This window comes from Aspergillus fischeri, genomic scaffold, assembly GCF_000149645.3.
Source record: "Aspergillus fischeri NRRL 181 1099437636252 genomic scaffold, whole genome shotgun sequence".
Taxonomy (NCBI): domain Eukaryota; kingdom Fungi; phylum Ascomycota; class Eurotiomycetes; order Eurotiales; family Aspergillaceae; genus Aspergillus; species Aspergillus fischeri.
The window spans coordinates 2,641,559-2,665,483 of NW_001509768.1; the positions used below are offsets into that span (position 1 = coordinate 2,641,559).

General features: G+C 49.4%; 8 protein-coding genes across 8 annotated transcripts, besides 1 other annotated feature; 4 read left to right on the forward strand and 4 right to left on the reverse strand.

Annotated features, from left to right (window-relative positions):
- Positions 1–559: 559 nt before the first annotated feature.
- On the reverse strand, positions 560–1,295 carry NFIA_071010 (translation initiation factor eIF1; the record flags this gene model as incomplete). The annotated part of the gene is made up of 4 exons (XM_001263826.1): positions 560–708; positions 771–863; positions 953–1,027; positions 1,268–1,295. The coding sequence occupies 4 exons, from the start codon at positions 1,293–1,295 to the stop codon at positions 560–562; spliced, it is 345 nt and encodes a 114-aa protein (XP_001263827.1).
- Positions 1,296–5,535: 4,240 nt separating this feature from the next.
- NFIA_071020 (mediator of RNA polymerase II transcription subunit 12) lies at positions 5,536–10,492 on the forward strand (the record flags this gene model as incomplete). The annotated part of the gene is made up of 3 exons (XM_001263827.1): positions 5,536–6,148; positions 6,216–9,406; positions 9,458–10,492. The coding sequence occupies 3 exons, from the start codon at positions 5,536–5,538 to the stop codon at positions 10,490–10,492; spliced, it is 4,839 nt and encodes a 1,612-aa protein (XP_001263828.1).
- Positions 10,493–11,658: 1,166 nt separating this feature from the next.
- On the reverse strand, positions 11,659–13,284 carry NFIA_071030 (uncharacterized protein; the record flags this gene model as incomplete). The annotated part of the gene is made up of 5 exons (XM_001263828.1): positions 11,659–12,495; positions 12,557–12,744; positions 12,803–12,893; positions 12,961–13,090; positions 13,145–13,284. 5 exons carry the CDS (start codon positions 13,282–13,284, stop codon positions 11,659–11,661), a joined length of 1,386 nt encoding a protein of 461 aa, XP_001263829.1.
- Positions 11,732–11,773: a microsatellite.
- Positions 13,285–14,496: 1,212 nt separating the features above from the next.
- NFIA_071040 (CIA30 family protein) lies at positions 14,497–15,693 on the forward strand (the record flags this gene model as incomplete). Its single annotated transcript, XM_001263829.1, has 3 exons — positions 14,497–14,584; positions 14,671–14,904; positions 14,975–15,693. 3 exons carry the CDS (start codon positions 14,497–14,499, stop codon positions 15,691–15,693), a joined length of 1,041 nt encoding a protein of 346 aa, XP_001263830.1.
- A 141-nt stretch (positions 15,694–15,834) lies between these two features.
- Positions 15,835–16,882, reverse strand: NFIA_071050 (phosphoribosylaminoimidazolesuccinocarboxamide synthase; the record flags this gene model as incomplete). Its single annotated transcript, XM_001263830.1, has 3 exons — positions 15,835–16,208; positions 16,289–16,664; positions 16,733–16,882. 3 exons carry the CDS (start codon positions 16,880–16,882, stop codon positions 15,835–15,837), a joined length of 900 nt encoding a protein of 299 aa, XP_001263831.1.
- Positions 16,883–17,450: 568 nt separating this feature from the next.
- NFIA_071060 (putative anaphase-promoting complex subunit Apc5) lies at positions 17,451–19,966 on the forward strand (the record flags this gene model as incomplete). The annotated part of the gene is made up of 7 exons (XM_001263831.1): positions 17,451–18,057; positions 18,119–18,212; positions 18,259–18,670; positions 18,722–18,845; positions 18,899–19,005; positions 19,062–19,198; positions 19,249–19,966. 7 exons carry the CDS (start codon positions 17,451–17,453, stop codon positions 19,964–19,966), a joined length of 2,199 nt encoding a protein of 732 aa, XP_001263832.1.
- A 402-nt stretch (positions 19,967–20,368) lies between these two features.
- Positions 20,369–21,109, reverse strand: NFIA_071070 (cytochrome c oxidase subunit VIa; the record flags this gene model as incomplete). Its single annotated transcript, XM_001263832.1, has 5 exons — positions 20,369–20,414; positions 20,527–20,534; positions 20,596–20,755; positions 20,827–20,851; positions 20,938–21,109. The coding sequence occupies 5 exons, from the start codon at positions 21,107–21,109 to the stop codon at positions 20,369–20,371; spliced, it is 411 nt and encodes a 136-aa protein (XP_001263833.1).
- A 380-nt stretch (positions 21,110–21,489) lies between these two features.
- Positions 21,490–23,657, forward strand: NFIA_071080 (DNA-(apurinic or apyrimidinic site) lyase APN2; the record flags this gene model as incomplete). Its single annotated transcript, XM_001263833.1, has 5 exons — positions 21,490–21,497; positions 21,624–21,678; positions 21,733–21,865; positions 21,916–22,625; positions 22,695–23,657. The coding sequence occupies 5 exons, from the start codon at positions 21,490–21,492 to the stop codon at positions 23,655–23,657; spliced, it is 1,869 nt and encodes a 622-aa protein (XP_001263834.1).
- Between the last annotated feature and the right edge of the window lie 268 nt (positions 23,658–23,925).

The window sequence follows — 23,925 nt, forward strand, 5'->3', positions numbered from 1 at the left end:
TTGCCAGAATCCGAGTACTTGTTACCCGTCGAACAGATTGCACCGATGATGGAAACCGGATTTAAGTAATATCCCCAAAACAGGTACAAATAGCCAAAGTAACATTGATTGACGAAACAGAGAGAAGCCAAAAAGTCCCTCTCAAGACGTCTGCTGCGCAAAACAGGCCGTCACATACTGCGAAGCAGCACGACATAAAAAGTTAAAAATCAGACTGAAAAACATCTATGCAGATAATGGGTATCTACCAACGCCTCGTTCCGTCGCTAATCCCGTTCTTAGAAAAACAGTCGAGTCAACAAAATATGAGAATCTGAGACCCGCTTCAAGTGAGTAGTCCGCTCATGAGAGACAAAGGATTAACTTTGAGCGCGTCATTTCGACATGGCCCAAGTCCAATGTGCCAGGCACAGAGATGGTTAGGAGTAGAGACCAAGCAGTTGGCAAGCACCACGCAGGTTCAGACCAGGGATGGACAAGACAACATGCTCCCTATCCCAACCACTCCGAGGGCGATGTAGACTGGGAAGAAGGGACTGGAACGGGGCGCGAGTCTAAATTAGAACCCATGGACTTTGATGGTCTTGGCATCGAGCTCGAGACCTTCCTTCTTGTCGGTCAAGAACTCCTGAACATCCTTACGCTGATCTCCTTGCAGCTGAATCACCTCTCCCATCTCAGAGTCATTGACGATAGTGCCATTGCATGCTAGAGAAGTGTTAGCTGTTTGAGCCATACAATTTTTGCTGGAGGCTCTGGCAACAACATACCGAATTTCTTCTTGATCACCTTCAAGATCTTCTTCTGATCGAACTTCTTAGGAAGACCCTGAACTGTGGTCAAGGTCTTGCGACCATTGCGTTCTGTTGACGGCGACGGTTAGTAACTATTGTCTAAAGTAACAGAATCTGCCATTGGCAACGGCAGAGAAAATGATGTGGACGAGACGTACGCTGAATCCGTATATGGATGTAATTCTGAGACTGTTTAGTCTCGCCGGTGTCTTCGTCAGCTTCGGCGAAGGGGTCTGTGTAGAAGCACGTGTCAGCCTTAGGCTCTCATGACCTCGAAACTGCCCCGCCAAACCGTTCTGGAGTTCGTATGACAAGAAGAAGCAAGTAGGAACTCCATGAGGATGGATTATCCATTAAGGAGAGTATAGATGGTGCCATTGTAACTCTGTGAAAGGCACCGTGATGTTCTCCCAGAACGGACTGGAGAAGGGACAGAATTGCAGGTAGTTAGAGGAGGTGGCAAAGTCACTTACCGAAGGTCTTGAGGTTTTCGATGGACATAAACTCGGCCTTTGGTCGTAAACGGCCCTTAAAAGCGGTGGATTATAAGTAACTGAGGAGAGAGATCAGATGTCTCTTTGTAGTTGCGAGAGATTGCGAGTTTGCGAACGGAGGGGAGTTGATCGAAGGTAGGATGGTGGTGTCAGAGAAAGAGATAGAAGAGGAACAGAAGAGTCTTTTGAGGGGCGCGCCTCGATTTAGCGCCCTTGTGGGGGAAGGCGGTGTGGCACTGACTAAGCGACCCTGGCCCTCGCATATGGTATATTTATAAACCTCTTCACTTTTGACTGGGCCACGATTCAGTGGCCATAGAAGCTGTACTATGGATTTCACGGGCAGTGGATGGCGACAAGTATCTGGAGTCCGACCTGGGGTTGGTTTGTCCTTGACGTGGTGGCGAAGACCACACATTATACTTGAGGGATAGCTAGTTAGTTACCTGACAGGTATGTATCAGCGGGTAATTTGCGAATATGGAATCATTCCATCATCTAGTAAGGTATTATTACATGAAATTGAATTCATAAATTACAAAGATATGGTCACAATGCCACACCGTGCATATATAGGAATAAGACGGCTGTGACAAGGGCACATGGCCTGGCTGATTTAGAGCACTTAGATGATTTTCTCCTGACTTGACCCTAGTTTTCAGCTTTAATCTGTAGCATATCGTTTGTAACAGCTAGCCTCGAAATGCGATTCGCGACTGATCCCGGTACGACTTATTCGATATTTTAAGGTGAGGGCGAAGGAGAAGGAGCAGCGGTGCTGCTTCGTGCGGATGAAGGTGGCATAAATATGGGGAAATATGTCTGCGCGATGTGGTCAGAGATAGGTCGGGCTATTGAAGGGTTGAAAGGGAACAATATTTCGGTTACATACAACGACGAGCGCCATTACTGTAGAGGTTTTCAGCTGTCAGTCATTTTTCGCGCTCACTTGCGGGGGAAAGAGAGAGAGACGAACAAGACATCAGGACGGACATGTATGCAGGCGTAGCTGCCGACTTCTTTTGCTCGGGTGTTTCTCCGAGCCACGACTGGAGAGAGAAGACGAAAGAGACCCATCCAATCATCCTATGCTCGCCGCGTACAGTTGTCAGATACCATAGCTTGGACCCGCTCGACGAGGTATCTCTCACCTATTCCGAGTAAACATCTACGGAGAGAAAGTCAGCATGCGTCGAGACCGTCACCAAGAGACTGCAGCTTTGACCTACCGCGGCCATTGGCATAGTGCTAGACATCGCTCCTAACGCGGAGTATCAGCCAGATCGTCCCTTTGCTGCACAAGGTTCCCAAATTCAAAAATCGAATGACTTTGTACCTGACATATCGGCCTCATTCTTATCCTTCGGCGGCTCGATGTAGGGGATGGCTACAGTTCAGGACTGATATTAGCGAAACTGCGCTCTCATGATCGACGTTGGGCCCAATTGAGGTAGACTTACCGAGGTCTAGCCTCCGCATATCCTTCTTTGACGCCATTTTTATGCTGATAATTCGACGGTTAGGCCCACGGCTTCTTTGAATAGAGTAGCGTGATAAGGGATGTTGTATTGATGGCCAGCCAAGCAATCATTCTGACGCCAGGACCAAAACGGCAAGGTTGGATGGAGGTTGGTTAGATAACCATCCGTAGATAACTAATCCGTGGCGGACTGCGGGGAACACTTAGATGATCCATCATCCGTCCATGTTTATCGATCAGCAGTGGATGCTGGTGAGCCTGATCCTTCATTTGATAAGACAGCATTGGTCAAAGATCGACTGTATTGGGACCTGAACTTGAGTCGGCTATAAAAAGGGCTGGATTCTTGGGGGTTAGTTAAGTGCGCAACGAAGAACAACCGTGAAACCATACTGTCATAAACCATACTATCAAGAGCATCTTTCAGCTGCTCAGCTGCTCAGCTAACGAGCGGCAGCGATAAAGCTCAACTGGTAGTTGGGTCATCCATGATGACTTGTTATCACTCGCCTTATCGGGTTCGGTTTCCTCATTCCAATCCAGGACTTGCTGCGACGATCCCAACGAATGGCGCTGTAAAAATGGGGTAGCGGCTGAACGATGGTCCTGATAATAGCTAGCAATCGAGAGATCCTCCACTGCAAAGTAATATTAGGGTCATGATAGGCGACTGCAATACTACTCATCACACTACAGAACATCTATATATCGGCTTCCAACTCAACAGGCACTTTATCTGCTCATGTAAAAGATGTACTACTAGGCAATCGCCACCTCTGTTACTGTTTTCCAACCACCTATTTGTTTGGCTAATGCAGAAATTCAAATGAACGTGATAAGCGTTGCAAATGATTCTACGAGGCCGGGACAAAGCGCAGTTGACCACCTCTGGGTTGCAGAAGATAGAAATGGCCTGTCGACTATCAACATAGGATGCTTTTGTGCCTAACTTCCCTCCCATCATCTCTACATGCATGAAGCACAGGTACAGCTGTAGATTGGCCATTCAGAAGCCAAAGCTATGCATAATGGTATCTTGAATACTTCACAGATATGATCTCCTGCATTTGAAAGGTCTTCCTGGGTCCTTGAATGGCCGGGCGCCTGCTAGATAGGTATCGTCTCATCCACGGGTGCACGTACATAGGATCTGAAAAGTTTGACTCTGACCGCCACAGTCCTGCTCCAGTCTGCAGCTGGGATGGGACATCTTGATACTGTGCATCAGAAGGGGTGGCTGATGAGCCTTTGAGGGTTTGATTATCTATTGTTAGCAGACCTACAACTGCGCAAGCTACCAGGGTCTATGTATGCATCTAGTAGGGTCAAATTCCAACGGGATGCTCCTGGTAGCCCGTTGTCTATTTACTGCTGACAATATGACCAATTTGCAACCGATGCGGTACTTGCATGGCCATCTATAATAATCAGGTATGCATGAGCCGATCACCTCCTGGTGACAAATGTATTTCTACTTAGGGGCATCGAACGTTGCGACATGATGTTAACATATCCAATGATTGGTGGGGGTTGATTCCCTCTCTAACCTCAAATCTTCACTGCAAGGTTCCGAACATCGACTCCTTTGTCCATCATCAGTGTCCATGTCAAGTTTCACCGTGTCACAACAGTGAGTGTGGTGCCACAAACAAATTGCTCTCTCCGAAGTGACACTTGCCCACTTTCGGGGATCAGTGGAGTCTTACACATTATTGGGAGAGGCAGGACGAATAAGGTAGGTAACAGAAAATAGTTAGGTACTGCGGAGTAGTTATTTGTTGATCGCACACACATACGGTCATATGTTGGGCCATAGCCTCGTAGGCACTTGAAATCTCGAGGCTAAGGCGATCGCCTGATACCCTGAGATCTTCAAAAGTGCTGGGTTGTGGAATGATTCGCCGGATAAGCCGAGACAACAATCAACGGCTGACAGGCGGATTCTCCGTAAAGATTGAGCGGAACACCATCAGAGATCCAAGTCCCTAAAGACAGATAAAATTGCGTGATGACTATTGATCATTATCATTGTTGGCCTGTTTCCATGATCATGAACCACAGATTCCAGATCCGTAATTGGATCTGCTATGTCTTATTACGATCTCGAATCCCGGCTAGAAACTACTACTTAGTAGATAAGGGAGCGTTTGGAGAGGTATCACAGACTACGGATAGCTAAGGTCTAGGTACTTATTGGATAGTAAAGAAAAGTGTACAATGTACGGAGTAGTCTACTTTCCATTCCTCCCCCACGGTAACTGACTGCTGAATTCCGTCGGAGGTATGCGCCTTGGTCACCTTACGTTATCTGGAGATCTGACTAGCTAGTATTATCTCCGTCTCCGGGCTCGGCTGGATCTCTCATCTGCCTTCTCCTATATTGCTTTTTCATATTCTGCGTCAGTCCCCTTTCTGAGTCCTGTTTGTTTGCTCTAGTTCCGCCATCCTTCATCAGCAATCAACCGTTGAGTAATGTTTGTACAATAGTGCGTTCCCCCGATCGTCCGAGACCATATCCTCCTACCACCGGCACGATTACCCACCACCCGCGCCGCCATATCCATCCGAACCGCTTCATCCTGATTACCCATTGATCGGGCGTAAATTAATTCGAATACCATCTCGCCATTTTCCACCTGTTCAATAAACTGCGAAGCATCCTATAAGACACACGCGATTTGATGCGGACAGTTTTAAGTGGTCGATACCCTCCTCAACTTGTTCCGATGATCCAGATACCGATGCTTGTATACGCCATGAAGCTGAGATGATACCTCATTCTTCTGCCGGCGTTCAATCCTGGGGTCAGCCCCTTCACGCCGTTTATAGCGGTACTGGACGTGCCGACCTTTCGCAGCCCCTGGGTCAGCCTGACCGTCAGCCCGAACAGCCGTCTATGCCGGTGCCGCAACTACAAGGTAGACCACCGGCACTCATCGATCTGACAACGAATGACGGTGATGTGCTAGAGCGCGAACCACCGGCGAAGAGACTGAAAATAGATGTGCATGCTGGGTCAGTAGCTGGTGATGGAAGCCCAGCCTCTGCGGGTGTGGGAGAATCAAAGAGTACTCCAAGTGCAACAACTTCGAAACCGCCTTCGCTGTCCTGGCGTGCACGTCCGGTGTGGTCATTTCAAGCATTACTCTCTGAGGTATCTGGAAGCGCAGAGATCAATGGTGAAAGTGCAGCAGGTGTCGTGCAGGATGTGAAGCCCCCACCACCGCCTTCATTTCCTGGTCCACCTTGGAAGTTTGCTCCAGCAGATACCATAGCAAGTGATTCCGCAGGAGCACAGGATGGTGCACCGTCAAAGGAGGTGCAAACTACACCATATCATATTGAGACCCCTTCTGTTGCACCAGTTATTAGAGGCGAGAGTGAGTCAATACCCTTCAACACGAAAGAAGCATGAAAGCCGTCTCTGACTGTTGATTTCTCTTGCAGAGGTTGCGGATTTCTCCCCATGGATGGGCAATCATCCGGAAGACGTACTTAATGAGCAAACGGCAAAGCAAGGATACTACGATCGCACGCAGGTGTCTCAAAATGAGTCCAATACAGCTCGCCCCTCCCTGTATGCGCAATTGAAACATCGCTCTGGCTTGCAAATACTGTCGTCGGTTTTTGCAGCCGCACTGGAGAAAAGACAGGGCCATAACATGGTCACTGCGCCGTCAACATTCAAGCCCCCTCCGCGAGTCACGCTGACGGACAACAAACGTGAGGCCTGGCTCCGCGATCTCGCGAATCCGAATGTCCCGCTGCGCAAACTTAGTCGAACCATTCCTCATGGTATCAGAGGCAGAGTTCTTTTAGATCAATGCTTGACCAAATGGGTTCCTGTCGGCCGTGCTGTGTGGCTTGCGAAGTGCGTCGGCGCCAACGAAATCCGTGCTTTCAAAAGGAAAGGTACCAGTGGCGCATTGGCCATTGGCCTGGAAGCTAAATGGGTGCGCGACTGGACTGCCAATGTCCAACAGTTTCTCGAAGGTGTAATCACTAGTTGTGGAGTAGCAGACTGGAAGATGAAGATGACTTACGCGGTCAGCTTGACCGCTCGTTTGTTCTTCGAGCAACTGCTTGACCATGACCAGTATCTCGGGTGGTTCCTCACATCGCTGGAGGCAGCGCCATTTAACACCTTGCCAGTCTGGCTTCTAATGTTAGGAATCTACTGGAGCAACATACTGCGATATAGGAAGCGAGGACGGCGGCTCGCTGAACTCTTGCTTGACAAACTGCAAGTAGCTATCAAGTCGGATTCGGCCACATCCCTTCGCCCGTTGACAGACCGATTGTCACTGCATATCAGAAAACTAACTCTTGAGCATACTTCATCCATGGTGCTTCCACAGTCATGGGAAAAGTACAAAGATCTCCTATCGTCCTGTTTGGACCTAAACGACAATGTGCATAGAGCGGTCTTTCAAAACTTGGCTGAGCGAAATGCGCGGGTGCAGAGGCCTCGGAAATGTGAAGAGACAACACAACAACCGCCACAGCAACGCGTCATCCAACTGTTCGACTCGATAGGCTCTTCGAACGACATCACATCTGTTTCCGCTGCATCTTTGGGTGCGATAGATGACAAGGCTGCTCTGGTTCTCAAACTGCTCGAGTGGGCAGCGACTCCGTTTCGCTATGGTGTATCTCGTGTTTATACCGGCGCCCGCCTCCTGCGGAAATGGAAGATCGCTGGAGTCGACGTGGATACCAGCATCATTTCCTTCCTTGGCGAGAGTCAGATGAGAGACCAATTGAATATGGACAACATCTATCATATCGTCTCTGAGCTCGTCAGATCCCAGACATTTTCGGTTGGAAAGTACCTTCAGTGGTTGATGGCAAAGGGGGTTGCAGATTTTCCCCAAAACTCCGACCATCAGCCCCTTTCGGGGGACCTTGCACTTCTCATGCAGCTCCCTGTGAGCCGTCTTCCTGAGCATGTACACAACCTCCGTAACACTCTGCTGCATCGCGCCGGAGTCGAAGTGTCGAAAGAGTCTTCTACCATCGCCATACTCAAGGCATCAATAGCCGAACGTCTCCCAAGGATCTTTGGTTCTGTCGCGACAAGTGCAGTATCCCGTGACCCTTTACCGTCAGATCTGACCTGGGCCGTGAAATCTGAGCTTGGTCAGTGGATTCGGCGTGGAGTTACTGAGTTTGGGCGGGATCCTCGTCGCGCATTTCAGGATCTCCATTCCGCCCCTAGCGCAGAGCACTTCGCACTCACCCCTGGCGAATTCTATACCGTCAGGGATATTTTGGAAAGTTTCGGCGATCTTTCAATTCTTGCGGACGTACTCAAGCAGGCCACCGTTTGCAATGACGGAATTGTTTTGGCATCCGCTGCCGATACAGTCAATTATCATTTTCGTTCTTTCTGTGTTATCGGTGCTACAACCGATCTTTTCAAGAGATTGGTAGAGTCATATGCCCGTCTCAAACGGCTTGGATCGACCTCCTTGGACTTGATCTTCTCATTGATAGACCTTGGGCTTCGGCTACCCGGAGAGCTCAATACAGTTGCTCTTCTCCGTCAGGACCTCTCCCGGATTGAAAGCAAATCATCTATGGCAGCACCATCACCACTGTCTGATCACATACCCTCTTCTTTCAATGAAACCGATCCGCTCTTTCTGTTGAAGCTAGACCAGCTCCTCTCGTCCGCAAGTGGTATAGATGAGTCCACGTTGGATACGATTTTTAACCTTCTCATCAAACAAATAGAATCCAGCGGTGGTCATGCTAAGCTCTCGGTGAATGAAACATGCAGGTATTTGTCGTACCTCAGACCTTTTCATCCCAAGCGTTTCGACATCATGATAGTCCGCTGGATCTGTGGCCTTCTCAGATCCACCACCGGAGGGATACTGTCCCAAGTCCTGCCTCCTTTGATCGGCGTTGGATGCGTTACCATTCAAGCCTTCGTGTTCCTCGTACGAAGGCTTCTCAAGTCCGAGAATATGATGTCCAACCAAAGAGATTTGCGCATAGATCTTCTTCAGCTTCTTGTACCTCCACCGGCAGGTCAGAGTCGATATTTCGACATGGTCACATATCGCTTCCATCTGTCACGGAAAGAATTTTTGTTCAAGCACCCTGAGGAGGTTTTCGACATTATTCGGGATGCTATCGCCTTGATTGATTCGCAAAGCCAAGAAGGAAACTATCGACAAGTGGATCTAGGTCACAGTGCGATGGTACTCCTTCAGATTTTGCTCACCAAGAATCCAGAAAGTGCTGTTAAGCACTGCACAGAGAAACTGATTGGTCAGCATCCGTCTGCAGTGACAGTTTTGACAAGAGCGCTCGATTCCCTTCTGGGATTGGATACCAAAGCAGGTGAGCGCTTATTCACTTCAAATGGTTCTTTTATCTTCATTACCATTGACACTGGTCCAGCGGCCCCAGACATATCTGTTGCTGAAAAGGTCATCGAACTGACCAACGATTTCTCCCTTCCTTTCTGTCGATTGAAGCTCCAGCTTCTATTCAACGCGGAGACTAAGGGCGATGTGAGAAATGAGATAGTGGACGTGATGTTCAAAGCTGCAGTTGCAGACTCTCGCTCAAGACGATCCAACTGGGTGGGACTGGTTCGTCTGATGAGCCATGATGCAGTCCGACAGGTAAGGTGCCACGATGAAGGCTCAATACGGTTTCCAGACTAATTTGTCTAGATTCGAGAACGAGCCGAGAAAAATTTCTTCGCTATACCCTTGTTTGAGGAGTCACCCGATGGCTGTTCGTCATTTGCTGCAGACAACAGCAGCTCACTCGAAACGGCGAAACTGTACCTGGCGATCATCGAGAAGCTGGCGTATAGCATTCCCGATGTGGGCCCACAGGCTGTTGTCCCTGTCCTCACCGAGAAGATGGATTTACTGCTCCAAAGACTTATCACCATGCAAGCGAACTACAGTGGTACTACTGAGCTTAGTCATGGAGTTGACGCAGAACATATGATCCGATCACGCACGCAGTTCGAGAGAGCCCTTGCGTTCTGGTTCTCTGCGTTGCTCAGGATGATTGTCCTTCATCGAACTGCTTTCAGTGTGCCATCAGCCGCAGTCAGACCCAGCGCATTGCCAGAGCAAACGCGCTTGCTGATATCGATATTCTGCATAACTCTCGCGCGTCTTCCAGATAGTGTGTTGCGACTCTTTCCAGCGGCCGACTACTTTCCCCACTCGATGACGGCAGGAGATTGTCGTCCTTGTCCGGGTATCCTGCTGCAGACGCATGCCCTGGATGTTGCAGCATCCCTGATTGATACGTTTCCTGATGAAGCCCGTCATCAATGCGCTCGCTATTTGAGGGAGAAATGCCCTCCTTTCGCTCGAGTTCAGAATGACTCGCGCTTCCTCTACCTTCTTGGTCCCCTTGGCGATAGCCCATCTTCTAACATTACACTTCCTGTATCCATTCCATCACCTGCTGCTTCTGGCTCCACTCCCGCCCCTACTCCTTCGGGTAATCCCACAGGCGGGTTCTCTCACCCCCAACAACCTGCATTCGTTTCAGGTGTGCCGACTGGACTGCCAGATGGCTTGAACTGCGCTGCTAGCCATCTTTGTCTTCAATACCGTGGCCGGGCCATTGGAGCTTACCCTGTACGTCCATGGGAACTCCTCGAAGACGCTGCCCCCATTGCTGGTACCAACGACACTGCAGTCAGTCTAGGATACTTTGATGCCCGGCGTGTTAGGGTCTAGCACGTCAAGATCTAGTTGACTTCTCATCTATCTACGTCATGCCCTTGTACATATCATCTTGCTGCTTTGTCATTTTGGTGTTGTATCTTCATTCGATTCTTTCATATCCCCTGAGTTTGATATCATATCCAATCGCATCTCTTCCTCCCTCTTCCTCTCATTTCTCGACACATGGCTCTGAAAGAACTCCTGGCCGAGGTCTTTCAACTTGTTAACTCGTTCTTGTCCACAACCGGTTACGCTCGCTCACTCCAACTATTGTGTCTTTATTACATTTGCATCATTTTCATGCCGCCTGTGCATTTTCTGGTATCGACTGTTTCACTTGAAGAAAGCGTTTGGAATGTGAGAACCTCGGTGCGCAAACATATGCTTATTGTCATCGCATTTGGCTTCTGTTGCATGGTTTGCGAGCATTCACGGTGACTTATATAGAACCCGGCGTTCATATGGGATGGGTGGTTCATCGCACTCGGCGCGCAGCATACACATATGTTAAGATACTTCATGGCATGATATCAAATGGCCTTAATTTACGGGATATGACTATGTTTCGTTATTACAGTCGGTTCCTTGTATTTTTGACACGGTCTAGACCAAAGGATTGACTCATGCTTGACAAAATGTCCTGATCATTATGATATCACGAATAAATACGCTCAACCCCCTGGTTCCTAGGGCAGCGTTGTTCTAAAAATACCTAGGTGGTTTTGCGACAAGGTGCAGTGTGCTCTCTGCACTGCATCGAGAGATATTCTAAGTAAAAAGGTTGAAGCAAGTTGTATTGGTCATTATGATATCCCAGTCAAAATATACATACATGCCTGGTATTCTCATATCATTCAACCAGATATATAGACCGAATAGACATTATCCCATTTCCTCCATCCGTCAGGATTATCACAAGGGTATAGAGCTTGATCCTGAATCATCCAAGAATTCATACACATCGGCCATAACCACCTTGCGAAAACAAAGTCCAACTCCAAAACGCCATATAACAAAAATGTCTTGTACCAAATTGATGCTTGAGTGCCGGTAACCAGCTTGACTGCTGATTCCCACCATCCCGCCCCCGGCACCCTTCCTCCAGTTAAAACTGGAACGCGGTTGCCTCCTCGCATCGAAGTGAGAAGGACTTGTTGCATGCCAGGCCAGGCATGCGTTTAGTTGGAGTTGGAGGGGGACTTGGACTCGATGGTGTTTGAGTCCAAGTCCGAGATTGACGGCTTCTCCGTCTTGTCGTTGTTGTGGTTGTGGTTGTGGTTGTCTTCGTTGCTGAAGAATAGTTCGGTATCGGGTTTCCGAGGCGGTAAATCGGCGCTTGAGCTGCAGGAGCGCAATCGTAGGCGTGGGGGTGAGCCGGTGCTCACTGAAACACTGCGGCTTCCAGATCTTCGTCCTCTGCTGGAGTCTTTTACGCACTCTGAGACGACTTCCAGGTAGGAAGTGAAAGTCGTGGTGGAGGTGGATGTCGACTCGATGAGAGACTCGAAGTCGGCCGTGCTAGAGGCGGACGCCGTGTTGGACGAGCCTTTGGAGCGCGAGCGCGAGTCCGAGGTTAATTCGTCTGCATCCGAGCCAACAGCGGAGGAGTCGTCGGGTGTTGTCGAATCGTTATCGGTAGTTGTAGCAGGCGTGGGTTCGGTGCCGTTGGATGAAGACCCGGTCCATTCTTCACTGAGGCACTTGTGTCGTTGTTCTGCCTCTAATTCTTCGACCACGTCGAGGACCAGGTTCTCGCTCAAGCCGAAGTGTGGGAGACTGTTAATTTCTCGGGTGTAGTCTTCGACGGTCTTGCCGTTGCCAGTCTTTGGCTGAAACTCGGCGGGAAGAGGCATCCGTGAACGACCCTGGTCCCGCATGGCATCGCGGGCTTCTTTGCTGCGCGAGCGTCTGAAAGAAGAGCTGGGACCGGATGGTTGCGGCAGTACCCAGGAAAATGTAGGGTTGCCTTCAATGTCCAACGGCTGGAGGTAGTACATCGGATGTCTTTCGAAGGCCTGTTGATATTGACTCAGAACATGCACATAGTCTTGGGGCGTAGCTGATTGGTGTACTGACCTTGATGGCGTCTCTGTAGTCGTCGATATAGGCGAATGTAACTGTGAAAACAGTCGTGAGAAAACCCAGGTCCAGGAAGAAGACTTCTTCAAGAAAACATGATTCAAAATGGCCTCGGCCAGTAAGAGCCGTTTCAAAGTCATGCGGAGACACTGGGAGCCCAGACCGGTGTCCAAGGCGCGCAGTTCCTATATTAGCGTCAGTAGATGTTCAGCAACAGGATGAGGTTAGAAAAATGGGTCATACTCTTTCCCTTGATCTTTTCGATTCTCAGCCAGCGGTCGTGAAGCTTGATGAGGTCGTTCTCTGCCAGCGCAGCTACGGCATGTTCAACTTTCTGTAAGAGGTTAGGTTAATTACGGGGCCACACCACAGGACGATGACAAGAGCCAGGGAGTGCCCACCTCGAACTGCACAAAGGCCGTGGGGATTGTTCGCTTGTCACGCTTGACCTTGACATGACATGGACCGAAAGTAGAGAACGTTTGCTGGACATCCCGTACTAGGTCTTTGTCCTCGAGGGTAATTTTCAAACTAATGTATGTTAGAATCTCTAGTTTATCAAGTAGAGAACATCTTACTACTCACTTTCCGACGAATATACAGGCGTCTGGGGGAAACAGCCCCTGAGCGTTCTCAGCCGTGATTGTCGTGTACTGCCTGTCCAGACGAGGAGGAAGAGGCTGCTGGGGCCAGTTTGGGTTCGGAAGAAGGCCCAGAATAGCCATGTCGAATGTGAAAAGGAGAGCGAGATTTTAACGAGTGGAGGAGTTCTTGAGCCTGAGGGCTGTAAAATAAACGAGTGTAGAAGCGAGTCGTTTGGTGATCAGTCGAGTACTTGTCGAACGATGGGAAGAAATGAAAAAAGTCAGAGCAGAAGGGTGGCATTTGCGGGGGATTTAAAGTCCACTGCTGGCTACCACTCTTCTTACTTTCCTGGCGGTTCCAGAAATAATGTTGGAGCATAGTATGGTTCTCTCGTCTCTGAGCTGGTCTAGCTCCTGGACGGAGCACTTGAGAAATCATGACGCCAACTGGTATCGAAACTCGCAGAACAGCTGAGCTGAAGACCCGTACCCAGTCAAAAGACAAAGGACGCGGACAGATTGTATAGATGTTTCCATTGCGGATGTCGAATGTCGCGTATGAGGCTCTCAATTCAGGATGCAAGGAAACGCATTTTCACGGGCTCTGCCCTTTCTCCGCCTCCAAGTGTGAGCAGATAGATATGTACTGCACTGTTGAACGGATTGACCATTGCAAGCTCGGAGGTAGTCTTCCTCATTGCTTCATTTGCCTGACGGCTTTAAGCCAAAGCGCGCAGCCATTATTGGGGTGGTTTCGAAGGCCTTTCAATTCCTAAAGTTACATGACCGTAAATTTCGCCCGGATAGTAAACTTACCGAGCATCCTTTCTGTCCGTGTCCTCCACATCCCATGGATCTCCAGGAAATTTCACTGGCAAAGGTCACAAGGCAGGACAAAAATACATCATATGCAGGGATTATTCAGTCCGAAACATTCTCGTGAAAAACTTTAAGCAAAATCTGCTGTCATAATGAGTCGAAAAGCCAGAAGTGGTTTGTAAGGCTGTCAAGCTGCTAAAGTGTAGGACCAGTGTAGGTGTATAGATCGATGTGATGGAAGTGGGTGGATGAGGCTAAATAAATAAAGCAATGATTATCGATCTGATCTTATCTTCGGCCGATCAATCGGCAATTGATTATTGGGCGAATGATTGATCAACACTACGGAGGACGGAGTAGCCCAGTACGCAGCTTGGCGACATCACCATCATTTCATATAATCCTGGTCTATGATTTATATACTGAACAGCTTCTCCAACACCCAAACATCAAATCACGAATATTTCAGATCGTTTGTTATTCCGGTAATATTTTCACTACTCAAGGGAGCGAGCGCAAATAAAACAATAAACCATGTTTCCCACGGCTAGGTGTCTGTCCGCCAAACCCGCAGGATTTATCAAGCGCAGCGCGGAGGAGCTGAGCCGTCTATCGAGGATCGGTGGGTAATCATTGCTTCTGTTGCTGCGCTCAATTATCGACTGCGCATGCAATATAAACAGCCTCTGATATCATTGTGTTGTATAGCCTGGAACTCCGAAGGTCTCCATACTCCTACGAAGCCCTACACTCTCCTCGACTTTGAAGATGAATCCACCGTCGCCGGGTGCAAGACCATGGCCGACCGTGCCGTTGGTGGATTCAGCACTGCCAGTCTTGACTATGTCCCTGCAGACCCTTCGACGAACACACCTGCCCATGCGAGGTTTCACGGGAGCATTTCAACGAAGCTACCTAACAATTGGCGAGTAGAGAGGACGGGTACGTTGGATTGTTCTCATTGACATAGCTTGCTATAATCTGGAAACTAACTACCGTTGAAAACCAATAGGTTATGCCGCTTTTCGCAATAAGGACCGAGGTTTCTGGCTCTTCGGCAGACTATACTGGGATGTCGACCCATACTCCTACCTGGCCCTTAGAGTGAAGTCCGACGGTCGGCGATACACCGTGAATATCCAGACAGACTCGATCGTCGAGACGGATATCCACCAGCATAGATTATATACTCGTCATCACCGCGTGCAAAACCAGACCTCCCGTGACGATCTCTCCTCATATCCGTCGCAAGCAGCCGAGTCACCAGAGCTCGCAGAAACCCTATTCCCGCGCGGAATTCCTCCTTCGCTCTCCGACGTCCCTCCCGAATCGACAATCATGTCCTCTTCCGCAACAACATCCGGCGGCACGGGCTGGGAGACCATTCTCCTGCCATTCCACTCCTTTGTTCGTACGAACCACGGCCTTGTGGTCGAGCCGCAAACATCTCTTCTCCGCCAGCGAGTGAAGAGTGTCGGTATCGGTCTTACAGATCGGGTCGATGGTCCTTACGACTTGCGAATCCATCGTATCTGGGCTACCAACGGGATCAGCGAAGAAGAGTTCGAGGATGAGAAGCGGATCTGCGGTGCAGATGCGCTGCCTATTGATGAGGGAGTCAGAACTGGCTGGAGGGGCGACTCTCCTTCCTATCATCCCGAGGACAAGGGTAGTCAACTGGGAGGAGGAAAGACGAAGGGTTTAAAGGGGTTGCGCTCGGAGTGGGAATAGTGATCTACTCTATCAAAACTCTATGTAATTGTACTATACTAATCGTACAAAAACTTATTCTCTTATAGACGCTACCGATAACTATTCATTTGGTCGGAAGCTGCGATTCAATGTCGTCGTTCGTGGGCGATTTAGTGTAATCTAATTGCCCCCCGTGATCCTCTCCCAAGCCTCCTTGTACTTCTCCGCGGTCTTCTGTACGACATCTTCTGTCATCCGGACTCCCTCCTTGCCTTTCAGTCCCTCCTTGACGAGCCAATCCCGAAGGAATTGCTTGTCGAAGCTTTGCTGGCCGCGGCCAACTTCATAATCATCCTTGGGCCAGAAGCGAGACGAGTCGGGCGTCAGGACTTCGTCAGCCAGAACAACCTCATTGGTTTCCTCGTCGACACCGAACTCGAATTTCGTGTCCGCGATGATGACACCGCGCGACAGAGCGTAGGCGTGCGCGGCCTTGTACAGCTGTACAGCCAGGGAAGCAACGGTCGAGGCATGCTCACCAAGAATGGCAGCGGCTGTACATCGGGATATTGTCAGCTCTAGGCCCATTCTGCAACTTGATAAACATTCCCGAAGCGAGGAGCACCATGCATACCTTGATCAGGGTGGATGTTCTCATCATGCTCGCCTTGCTCGGCCTTGGTGCTGGGAGTGTAGATCGGGCCATCGGGGAAGGCTTCGCTCTCCCTCAGACCCGGAGCGACCTTGATTCCGTGCACGGTACCGGACTTCTTGTACTCGTTCCAAGCGGATCCAGTGATATAGCCTCGGACGATGGCTTCGATGGGAAGGATCTTAAGCTTGCGCACTTGCATACTTCTGTTCTGAAGGACTGGCCGAAGTGAAGGGGGGATCTGGGGCGGGAGGTCGAGGGTAATGAAATGCGTGCGCAGAGAGGGGATAGCGTCGGTGAGGATCTTGAACCATGCTTTTGTGCATAATGTCAGAAGAACTCCCTTGTTCGGGATACCCTAAAGAGACAATCATTAGCAGATCCAATATGGAGAACCATTGGCACATCCAAGACGTAGAGCCGTACATTCTCCATGATCACATCGTATGCGGAGATGCGATCAGTCGCAATGAAAAGAAGAGTCTTGTCGTCGACTTCGTACAGATCGCGGACTTTGCCCCGTGCAATCAGGGGCAGCGCACCCTGGAGATCCGTGTTTGTAAGTGCCTCGGCCATGACTGTAATTGCACGGATGAAGAGTTGCAGCGGTGACAATCTCAAGATGTGACTAAAAGCGAGTCATGTCCCGATAATCGATAAGTTTTTTGGCGGGGTCCGCTATCAATCAATTTCTGCCTCAGGCATCAACTATGTACCTTGCAAAATCCCTTAACAACGAAGCCCGGTTGAATTGAACCAGCAGAGCACATTCCATAGGAGTTGCTTTGAACATAGAACCGATCAGACTTTGTGTGTGCTCGATATCATTGGATCTTATGTTTCTCCAAGATAAAGCTCAATAGTTGGGACTCAGACGCGGCGTGTTTGTATACAAAGGACGCGCCGATGGTCTCATCGCGCAGTGAAGTTCCAGCATAGTCCTTCCATTGTTGGTTGAACCCTCTCCGGCAAAGGATGTTAACTATGTGAAAGAAGAATTAGATAAAAGAGGTCGAAGAAGAAAAAGAGAAGCAAGATGAGTCGCTATCTGACTCCCTCGAAGATCGCTCTTCTGTGTCTCATCTCCGTTTACACCGATGGAGTCGTTCCCAACTCCTCCGCAATTGATGTCCTTTCTTTTCTTATGTCATGTCTCAGTCCCTTGGGATCAGATGCATCTTTATCTCTAAACAGAGGCGATAGCAACTATATCGTCGCCATTGATGACCTGGAGGACGCCCTTTCATCCAAAGCTTCCTCGATCCCTGGCCGTTCGATATGGGACTTGTTTCTCAAGAAGATCTGGTCTATTGATTCTTGTGACGCTTTGGAAGTATTTTTCACTGAGATTAGCGATATCCTTGTCAAGTCTCGGGAAGAACAAATCCGCGACAGGGATAATGGCCTGGCGCCTGAGACCGGTCGTATGCGACTCTCAAGATGCTCACCACTCGGTGCGTTCGTGAGAAGAGCCCAGCTCGAGTTTACTAGGCTTCAGTTCCATGACTCAGTCAAACTTTGGAAGGGCTTCGTGCATTACCGTCTGCCCACGTACCGTGTGTGGTCAAAGAAGAATCCATCTGCCGAACGGGACCCCGTGGACATCAATTTACTGGAGCTTAATTTGGACTCCACGAGTCACCTCGCTCAAGTGGCTTATGGAAATATCGAAATACAAGAGGAGGACGGAACCTATGTCAGCACTAAGGATGTCGAACGACTCCTAGAGTTTCAGATTGGCGAGCTACAAAGTACGCAGACGTCCCCTTTGAACGTGCGTATTCATGATGCACATTTGCTAACGGAATGCAGGGCTTGGAGGAAGAGTCCCAGACGGCATGAAAGTGCAGCTCGAACGTATCATGGCGTCTGGCGTTGCAATACCCGACCTGACTTACTACCTAAGGTGAGACCGAGTTCGCGAAGAAACCCGCCGTCGCTGACGATCTCAGATTCCTCGATGCATGGAGAGCCGGAGACTACCCTTCATCCTTCGACAATCTTCACAGATATTTCGATTATACAATGCATAGTCGTGACCGGAGCTCATATCAATATGCGCTGCTCAACCTCGCAATCCTTCAGGCTGATTTCGGATGCTATGGAGAAGCTGTTTCTGCGATGCAAGAGGCTGTCTCGATTGCCCGAGAGTCCCACGACATGAACTGTCTAAACTTTTGTATGAGCTGGCTGTATCACTTTGGCAAAGCCTTCCCTGAGCAGATGAAAGACGTCCAGAATTCGGGAATGCTCGGAAACGAGAAGGAAGGTCTTGCTTTCCTGAAGGCTAAAGCGAAGGAGACTGAGATGTGGAGTCTGCTGAGCACTACATTGCTGAGTGAAGCCAAACTCGAGCTGCAGAACGTGAGCATTCCTACGTACCGTTGTTCTTGTATACAGTCCTGACAATACTAGGGGGAGAGTCTTGCGTCTTCCATGGAAAACATCGTTCGGGCATCACATCTCAATATTACAAAGAATTTGGTGGCATCGATGGGACCACAGCTTCTACTACAGACTGCGCTTTATGCCAGAATTGGTACCCGACCTACGCATGTGGATTTTTCTTAGCCCAGGCTCTAACATCGGCAGGCGTTACCCATCTATCGTGGTTGAGTAGCGAAATATTTCGCGAATGCTACGCAAACAAGTCACCGTTCGAGGACTATCTGAAAAGTACATTCCGTAGCTGTCAACTGGTATGCCAATTGTTCTTGAACTTTCTATATCTGCTTTCTGACAATCTCTCCTAAAGTTGGCGCAGCAGGGTCGCTACGCTGATATCTCATCTCATATGAAGCAGGTCACACCAGAAAAGCTACGACCTCTCAGAGCGAACCAACAATGGACGTTCTTCTCTGGTATACTGCAACTAAGGCGGCACATCTGCCGGTATGTTCTCTCTTGGCTCAACGAAGAAGTGGTTTCTAATAATGAACTAGGGATGATAAAGTGGCGGCAGACTACCTTCTCTCCCAGCTTCAAGCGATTCAGCTCCCTGACAATGACGCCTCTCTTCTACTATCTTTCCTTTCAATCGAATACAAAATCCGACAAGGCGACTATGGCCGGGCGTTGGAAATTGTCGAGCAGACGGCTCAATCCATGCATCAAGACAACTTCGACATCCACTCTCAGGTGAAGCTGCTTTGTTTCAAAGCGCGCATCTTCGAGAAAACAGGCCATCCGCAACGAGGCTTTTCTCTAGCGATGCGAGCCGCCAGTATAGCGCACCGCTCCCGGCTTTTTCCGGGTCTCTGGGAAGCAATCTGCGTGCTTGGTGGAGTCCTGCTAAGTCTACGAGAATTTGAAGCTGTGAATGAGATGGTTGAGAGCATCATGCCTCAGGTCCTCGAGACCGACGACTGTGATCTAGCGGCGCGGGCGTACTCGCTTCTCGTGGACGCGAATATGGGAATGGCTGGAAAGGCGTGGATTCAAGGACAGGACACTCCCGCTAAAAAGGAACACATGAACCGTGCCCTTGGCTACCTCGACTGCGCCTACGACCAATATGAAGAAATTGAAGACATCAAGGGTCAATGTGAGATGATGGCCAAGAAAGCCACGGTGATGCACCTCACTGGCGACTTGGTCCTTGCGAATGACTACGCGGCTAAGTACCTGGATCTGCAGAAATTGAGTGAGAAGGGGGTATAGCATGCATTGCCGGTGTATAGTACCACATTTTGCGTTATAACGAATATGGGAAATCGTGAGAGCAGACAACTCCTGTCGTACACCGGACTGGACTGCTGCGCGGCAGAGCATATCCATGGGACGTCCCCGGAAAATCACTCCGAGTCCTTACCTATAGGAATGAAGGCGCATTCTACTCGTTTTCCAAGAACCTTAGAAGAGTGAAGGACTTGTGTGTAACAAAAGGGAAATCAATCAGCGTTGGTCTTGTAACTCCTAGTCATTTCACCAAAAAAGCCCCAGTGCACACTCTCACAACGATTTCCGCCCCGATTTTGTGCAGTAAATATACATGCTTTCAATTGCTCTCGTCGCGACGAGATCGATTGATGGAAGCTGTTGTCCTTATTTACTATAAGGAATTTAGGTAGCCTTGTCCTTGTTGTGGTAGTTGACCTGGTCGTTCCAGCTGCAGAACAGTCAGCGAATGAATCAAGACCATGGAAGGAGAATGGGCATAGATCGGAGTATAGAACGAAATGGCCAATCCACAAAGATTGTCCAATGAATTGGAGACTTACAAGATGGTCTGCAGAAAATCACCAGTCAGCAAATAACTCCATTGAGAGATCTTATTAAATGACACTAACCTTGTCCCCATCGCCGAAGGGGAAGTTCTTGACACGGATGTTCTGGTAGGGGTACTCGGTACGCTCCTCGAGAGGAGGCATGTGCTCCCAGTGCTCCCAGTGCTCGTTCCAGAGGTTGTAGGCGTTGATACCGCCGAGAATCAGGCAGGGGATGACGGCACTAGGCATTGGTGAGTAAAGTGTTCGATAAATTCGCGGAAAAAGAAGTCGATTGCGTCAGATAACACATACTAGATGGAGAGCTTGCGCCAAAGGTCTGGTGGGCAATTGAGTCAGTATCATGCATATTATGTCCGTATCATCATCCAAAAAATTTCTTGGGCCCAATTGGAGTATACGAACCGCTGGTGGCAGCAGCATGGTGCTTGACAGCAGCTCTCTCGCGGTTGAACTCGTTGTCGACCATCCAAGGAAGCTTGTTGTCGGTGCTGTTGAGGCGGCGCTGGAAAGCAGCGCGAGCAGGAGCGCTACGCAGCTGCTGAGCGGCGCGGAGGATGTTGCGTTGAGGGAACATGGTGCTGAGGGGCAGTCGAACGGCTGTTGCGTCTTTCTTCTGCTTTGACAGACAGTGGGATTATACGGACGTCGGGCGTTCCGGCTTAACGAAGCAAAGCCGGTTTAGCGTCCCCGTGATTCGTCTGCGGGCTGCCGCTGGTGCCTTAGTCATCAATCAGGCCATCATCGCGTGATGTCACGGCGCCTCCATATCACGTGCCATCACGGGATCGTATGGCTGCATCTACAGCTGTACGACGAACAAGTACCACGAATCGCTTTTATTGGAAGGAGGTGAAGTAAAACTGTCTGCTTTGGATATTCTCCGAGCTCTGGCTGACTGTGGTATGCGCTTGGAACACGTTCCACAGCAACTGCGATGGGGTTTCGCATAACAACATGGAACGGTAAGCTTGATTGATATCGGAATCCAGTTCTCCTGCTGGATACTCGGATTGAAGGTTAATTTGCATAACAGTGAACGGGATACGGTATGTATTGTAGACGTCTCAGTGGCAAATTGTGGTGCTGAGATCTCGCAGGAATCCATTCTCGTATGAACCATGGAGAGGCAACCGAACCTTCGAGGTAGATTTACCCAAGGTCCTTCATAGTCTAAACGAGAGGCTCACCATAGAACAGTCAATGTTTGATATTCTCGAGGCAGATATTGTCGTTTTTCAGGAGACCAAGATTCAACGAAAAGATCTCCGCGATGACATGGTGCTAGTACCTGGCTGGGACTGCTACTTCAGTTTACCAAAAACCAAGAAAGGTGCGCTCTCCAAGGTATCCGGGATGTTTTTCAGTTCTGACATCTTTCAGGATACTCTGGAGTTGTGATATACACTCGAAATGCGACATGCTGTCCCATCCGCGCAGAGGAAGGTCTTGCGGGAGTTCTCTGCCCGCCTAATTCGTCGGTGTCTTTTCGAGATCTGCCTGAAGAGCAACAAGTAGGAGGCTATCCAACCATTGAGCAACTGTCAGAGCTAGAGGTTGATGCAGCTACTCTGGACTCGGAAGGTCGTTGCGTCATTCTAGAGTTTCCTGCATTTGTTCTGCTTGGAATCTATTCACCAGCCAATCGCGATGAATCACGGGACAATTTTCGCCATAGCTTTATTGACCTGATGGATGCTCGCATCCGAAATCTGGTTGCGATGGGGAAGAGAGTCTTTGTCACAGGAGACCTCAACATTGCGAAAGGGGAAATCGATGCAGCTCATGCTACCGAGGCCATCAGGAAGGGAACAGTAACAGAGGACGAGTTTATATCTGTCCCGGCACGGCGCGTGTTCAATCAACTTCTTTCTGACGGCAGAGTAATTGGTCAGCGCGATGAAGGGAGGGAAATTCCTGTTTTATTTGATATCTGTCGGTCGTTTCATCCCGGCCGAAGGGGAATGTACACTTGTTGGGAGCAAAGAATCATCGCTCGACCCGGCAATTATGGCTCGAGAATAGACTACGTCCTGTGTAGCCTGGATATGCAAGATTGGTTCAGCGATTCGAATATTCAAGAGGGCCTAATGGTAAGCCCCAAGGTTGCTAAGGCTTTGTTGTAGATTGATTGACCAGCTGACTTTATGCAATTGGAACAGGGATCCGATCATTGCCCGGTTTATGCGGTCTTCAAGGACGTCGTACGCCTCGGCGAGAAAGAGGTCAGCATTCTCGACATAATGAACCCTCCTGGGATGTTTAAAGATGGCCAGCGTCAGCAAGAATACTCTACTAAATACCTTCTGCCTACGTCGGGACGCTTGATACCGGAATTCGACAAGCGGAGAAGCATCAAGGACATGTTCTCGCGTAAATCATCAACCAACGCACAAACACCAACGACGAATCCCCCGGCGTTGAGACGCTTTGCCTCTACCCAGGGAACGGAAACGCCAACGGCTGTTTCGGAGAGCACTACCAGCCAGTCTGTAGCAGTTTCTGATAGCACTCAAACGATACAAATCGTTCGTAAGAGGTCTCAGAAAAGTGAGACAGGTTTCCCTGTTTCCGTCAAGCGTTCGAAATCCGGCTCAGCTCAACCATCAGCACCTTCCTCTGCTGGACAGAGGACTCTGAAGGGGTTCTTCAAACCTAAAACTGATCCAGCCGGCCAAGCGACCATAGCCCGGGATTCTGCGTCGGTGTCTACTGTACCAACAAATCAATCAGCCGCGTTCCCGAGGAAACCTACCCCTGTTACGGAACCTACTGCATTGGAAGCAATACCGACGGCCCCCGCTGGCGAAGCTTTACCGGGAGAACAGCCAAATTCCGCGACTACTACGACTCCCGCTTCGTCCCAAAACGATGATACTGTTCACGATCCCATTGCCAGCAAGGAGGATTGGTCAAAGCTGTTCACTAAAAGGCCTGTTCCCAGGTGCGAGGGTCACCAGGAACCATGTATCAGTCTGACAACTAAGAAGCCTGGCATCAACTGCGGAAGATCGTTCTGGATCTGTCCGAGGCCACTTGGGCCCAGCGGAAACAAGGAAAAGGGGACGCAGTGGCGATGTCCTACATTTATATGGGCTAGCGATTGGAACCCTTCCGCTCCGTAGGTTTTGTGTCTGAGGCAACTTTCTTTTTATGATAGTGTAACGATACCCGGTTTCGTACTTAGAAGGCTAGGAATGGTATGAGATATCATGGTTTCTATGATGAGGCATTTGGTACGGAGTAAAGCGAGAGACTTCGAGGTATATCTGACTGTAAACAGGAGTAAGTATGGGACGAAAAGGGTGGTCAGCGAGCTGAATCCCCAGAGGACTTGGCCGGATTGAAGGTTACTTATCGTCTCTCTTCTAAAACAAAGGCATAGTAGTTGAT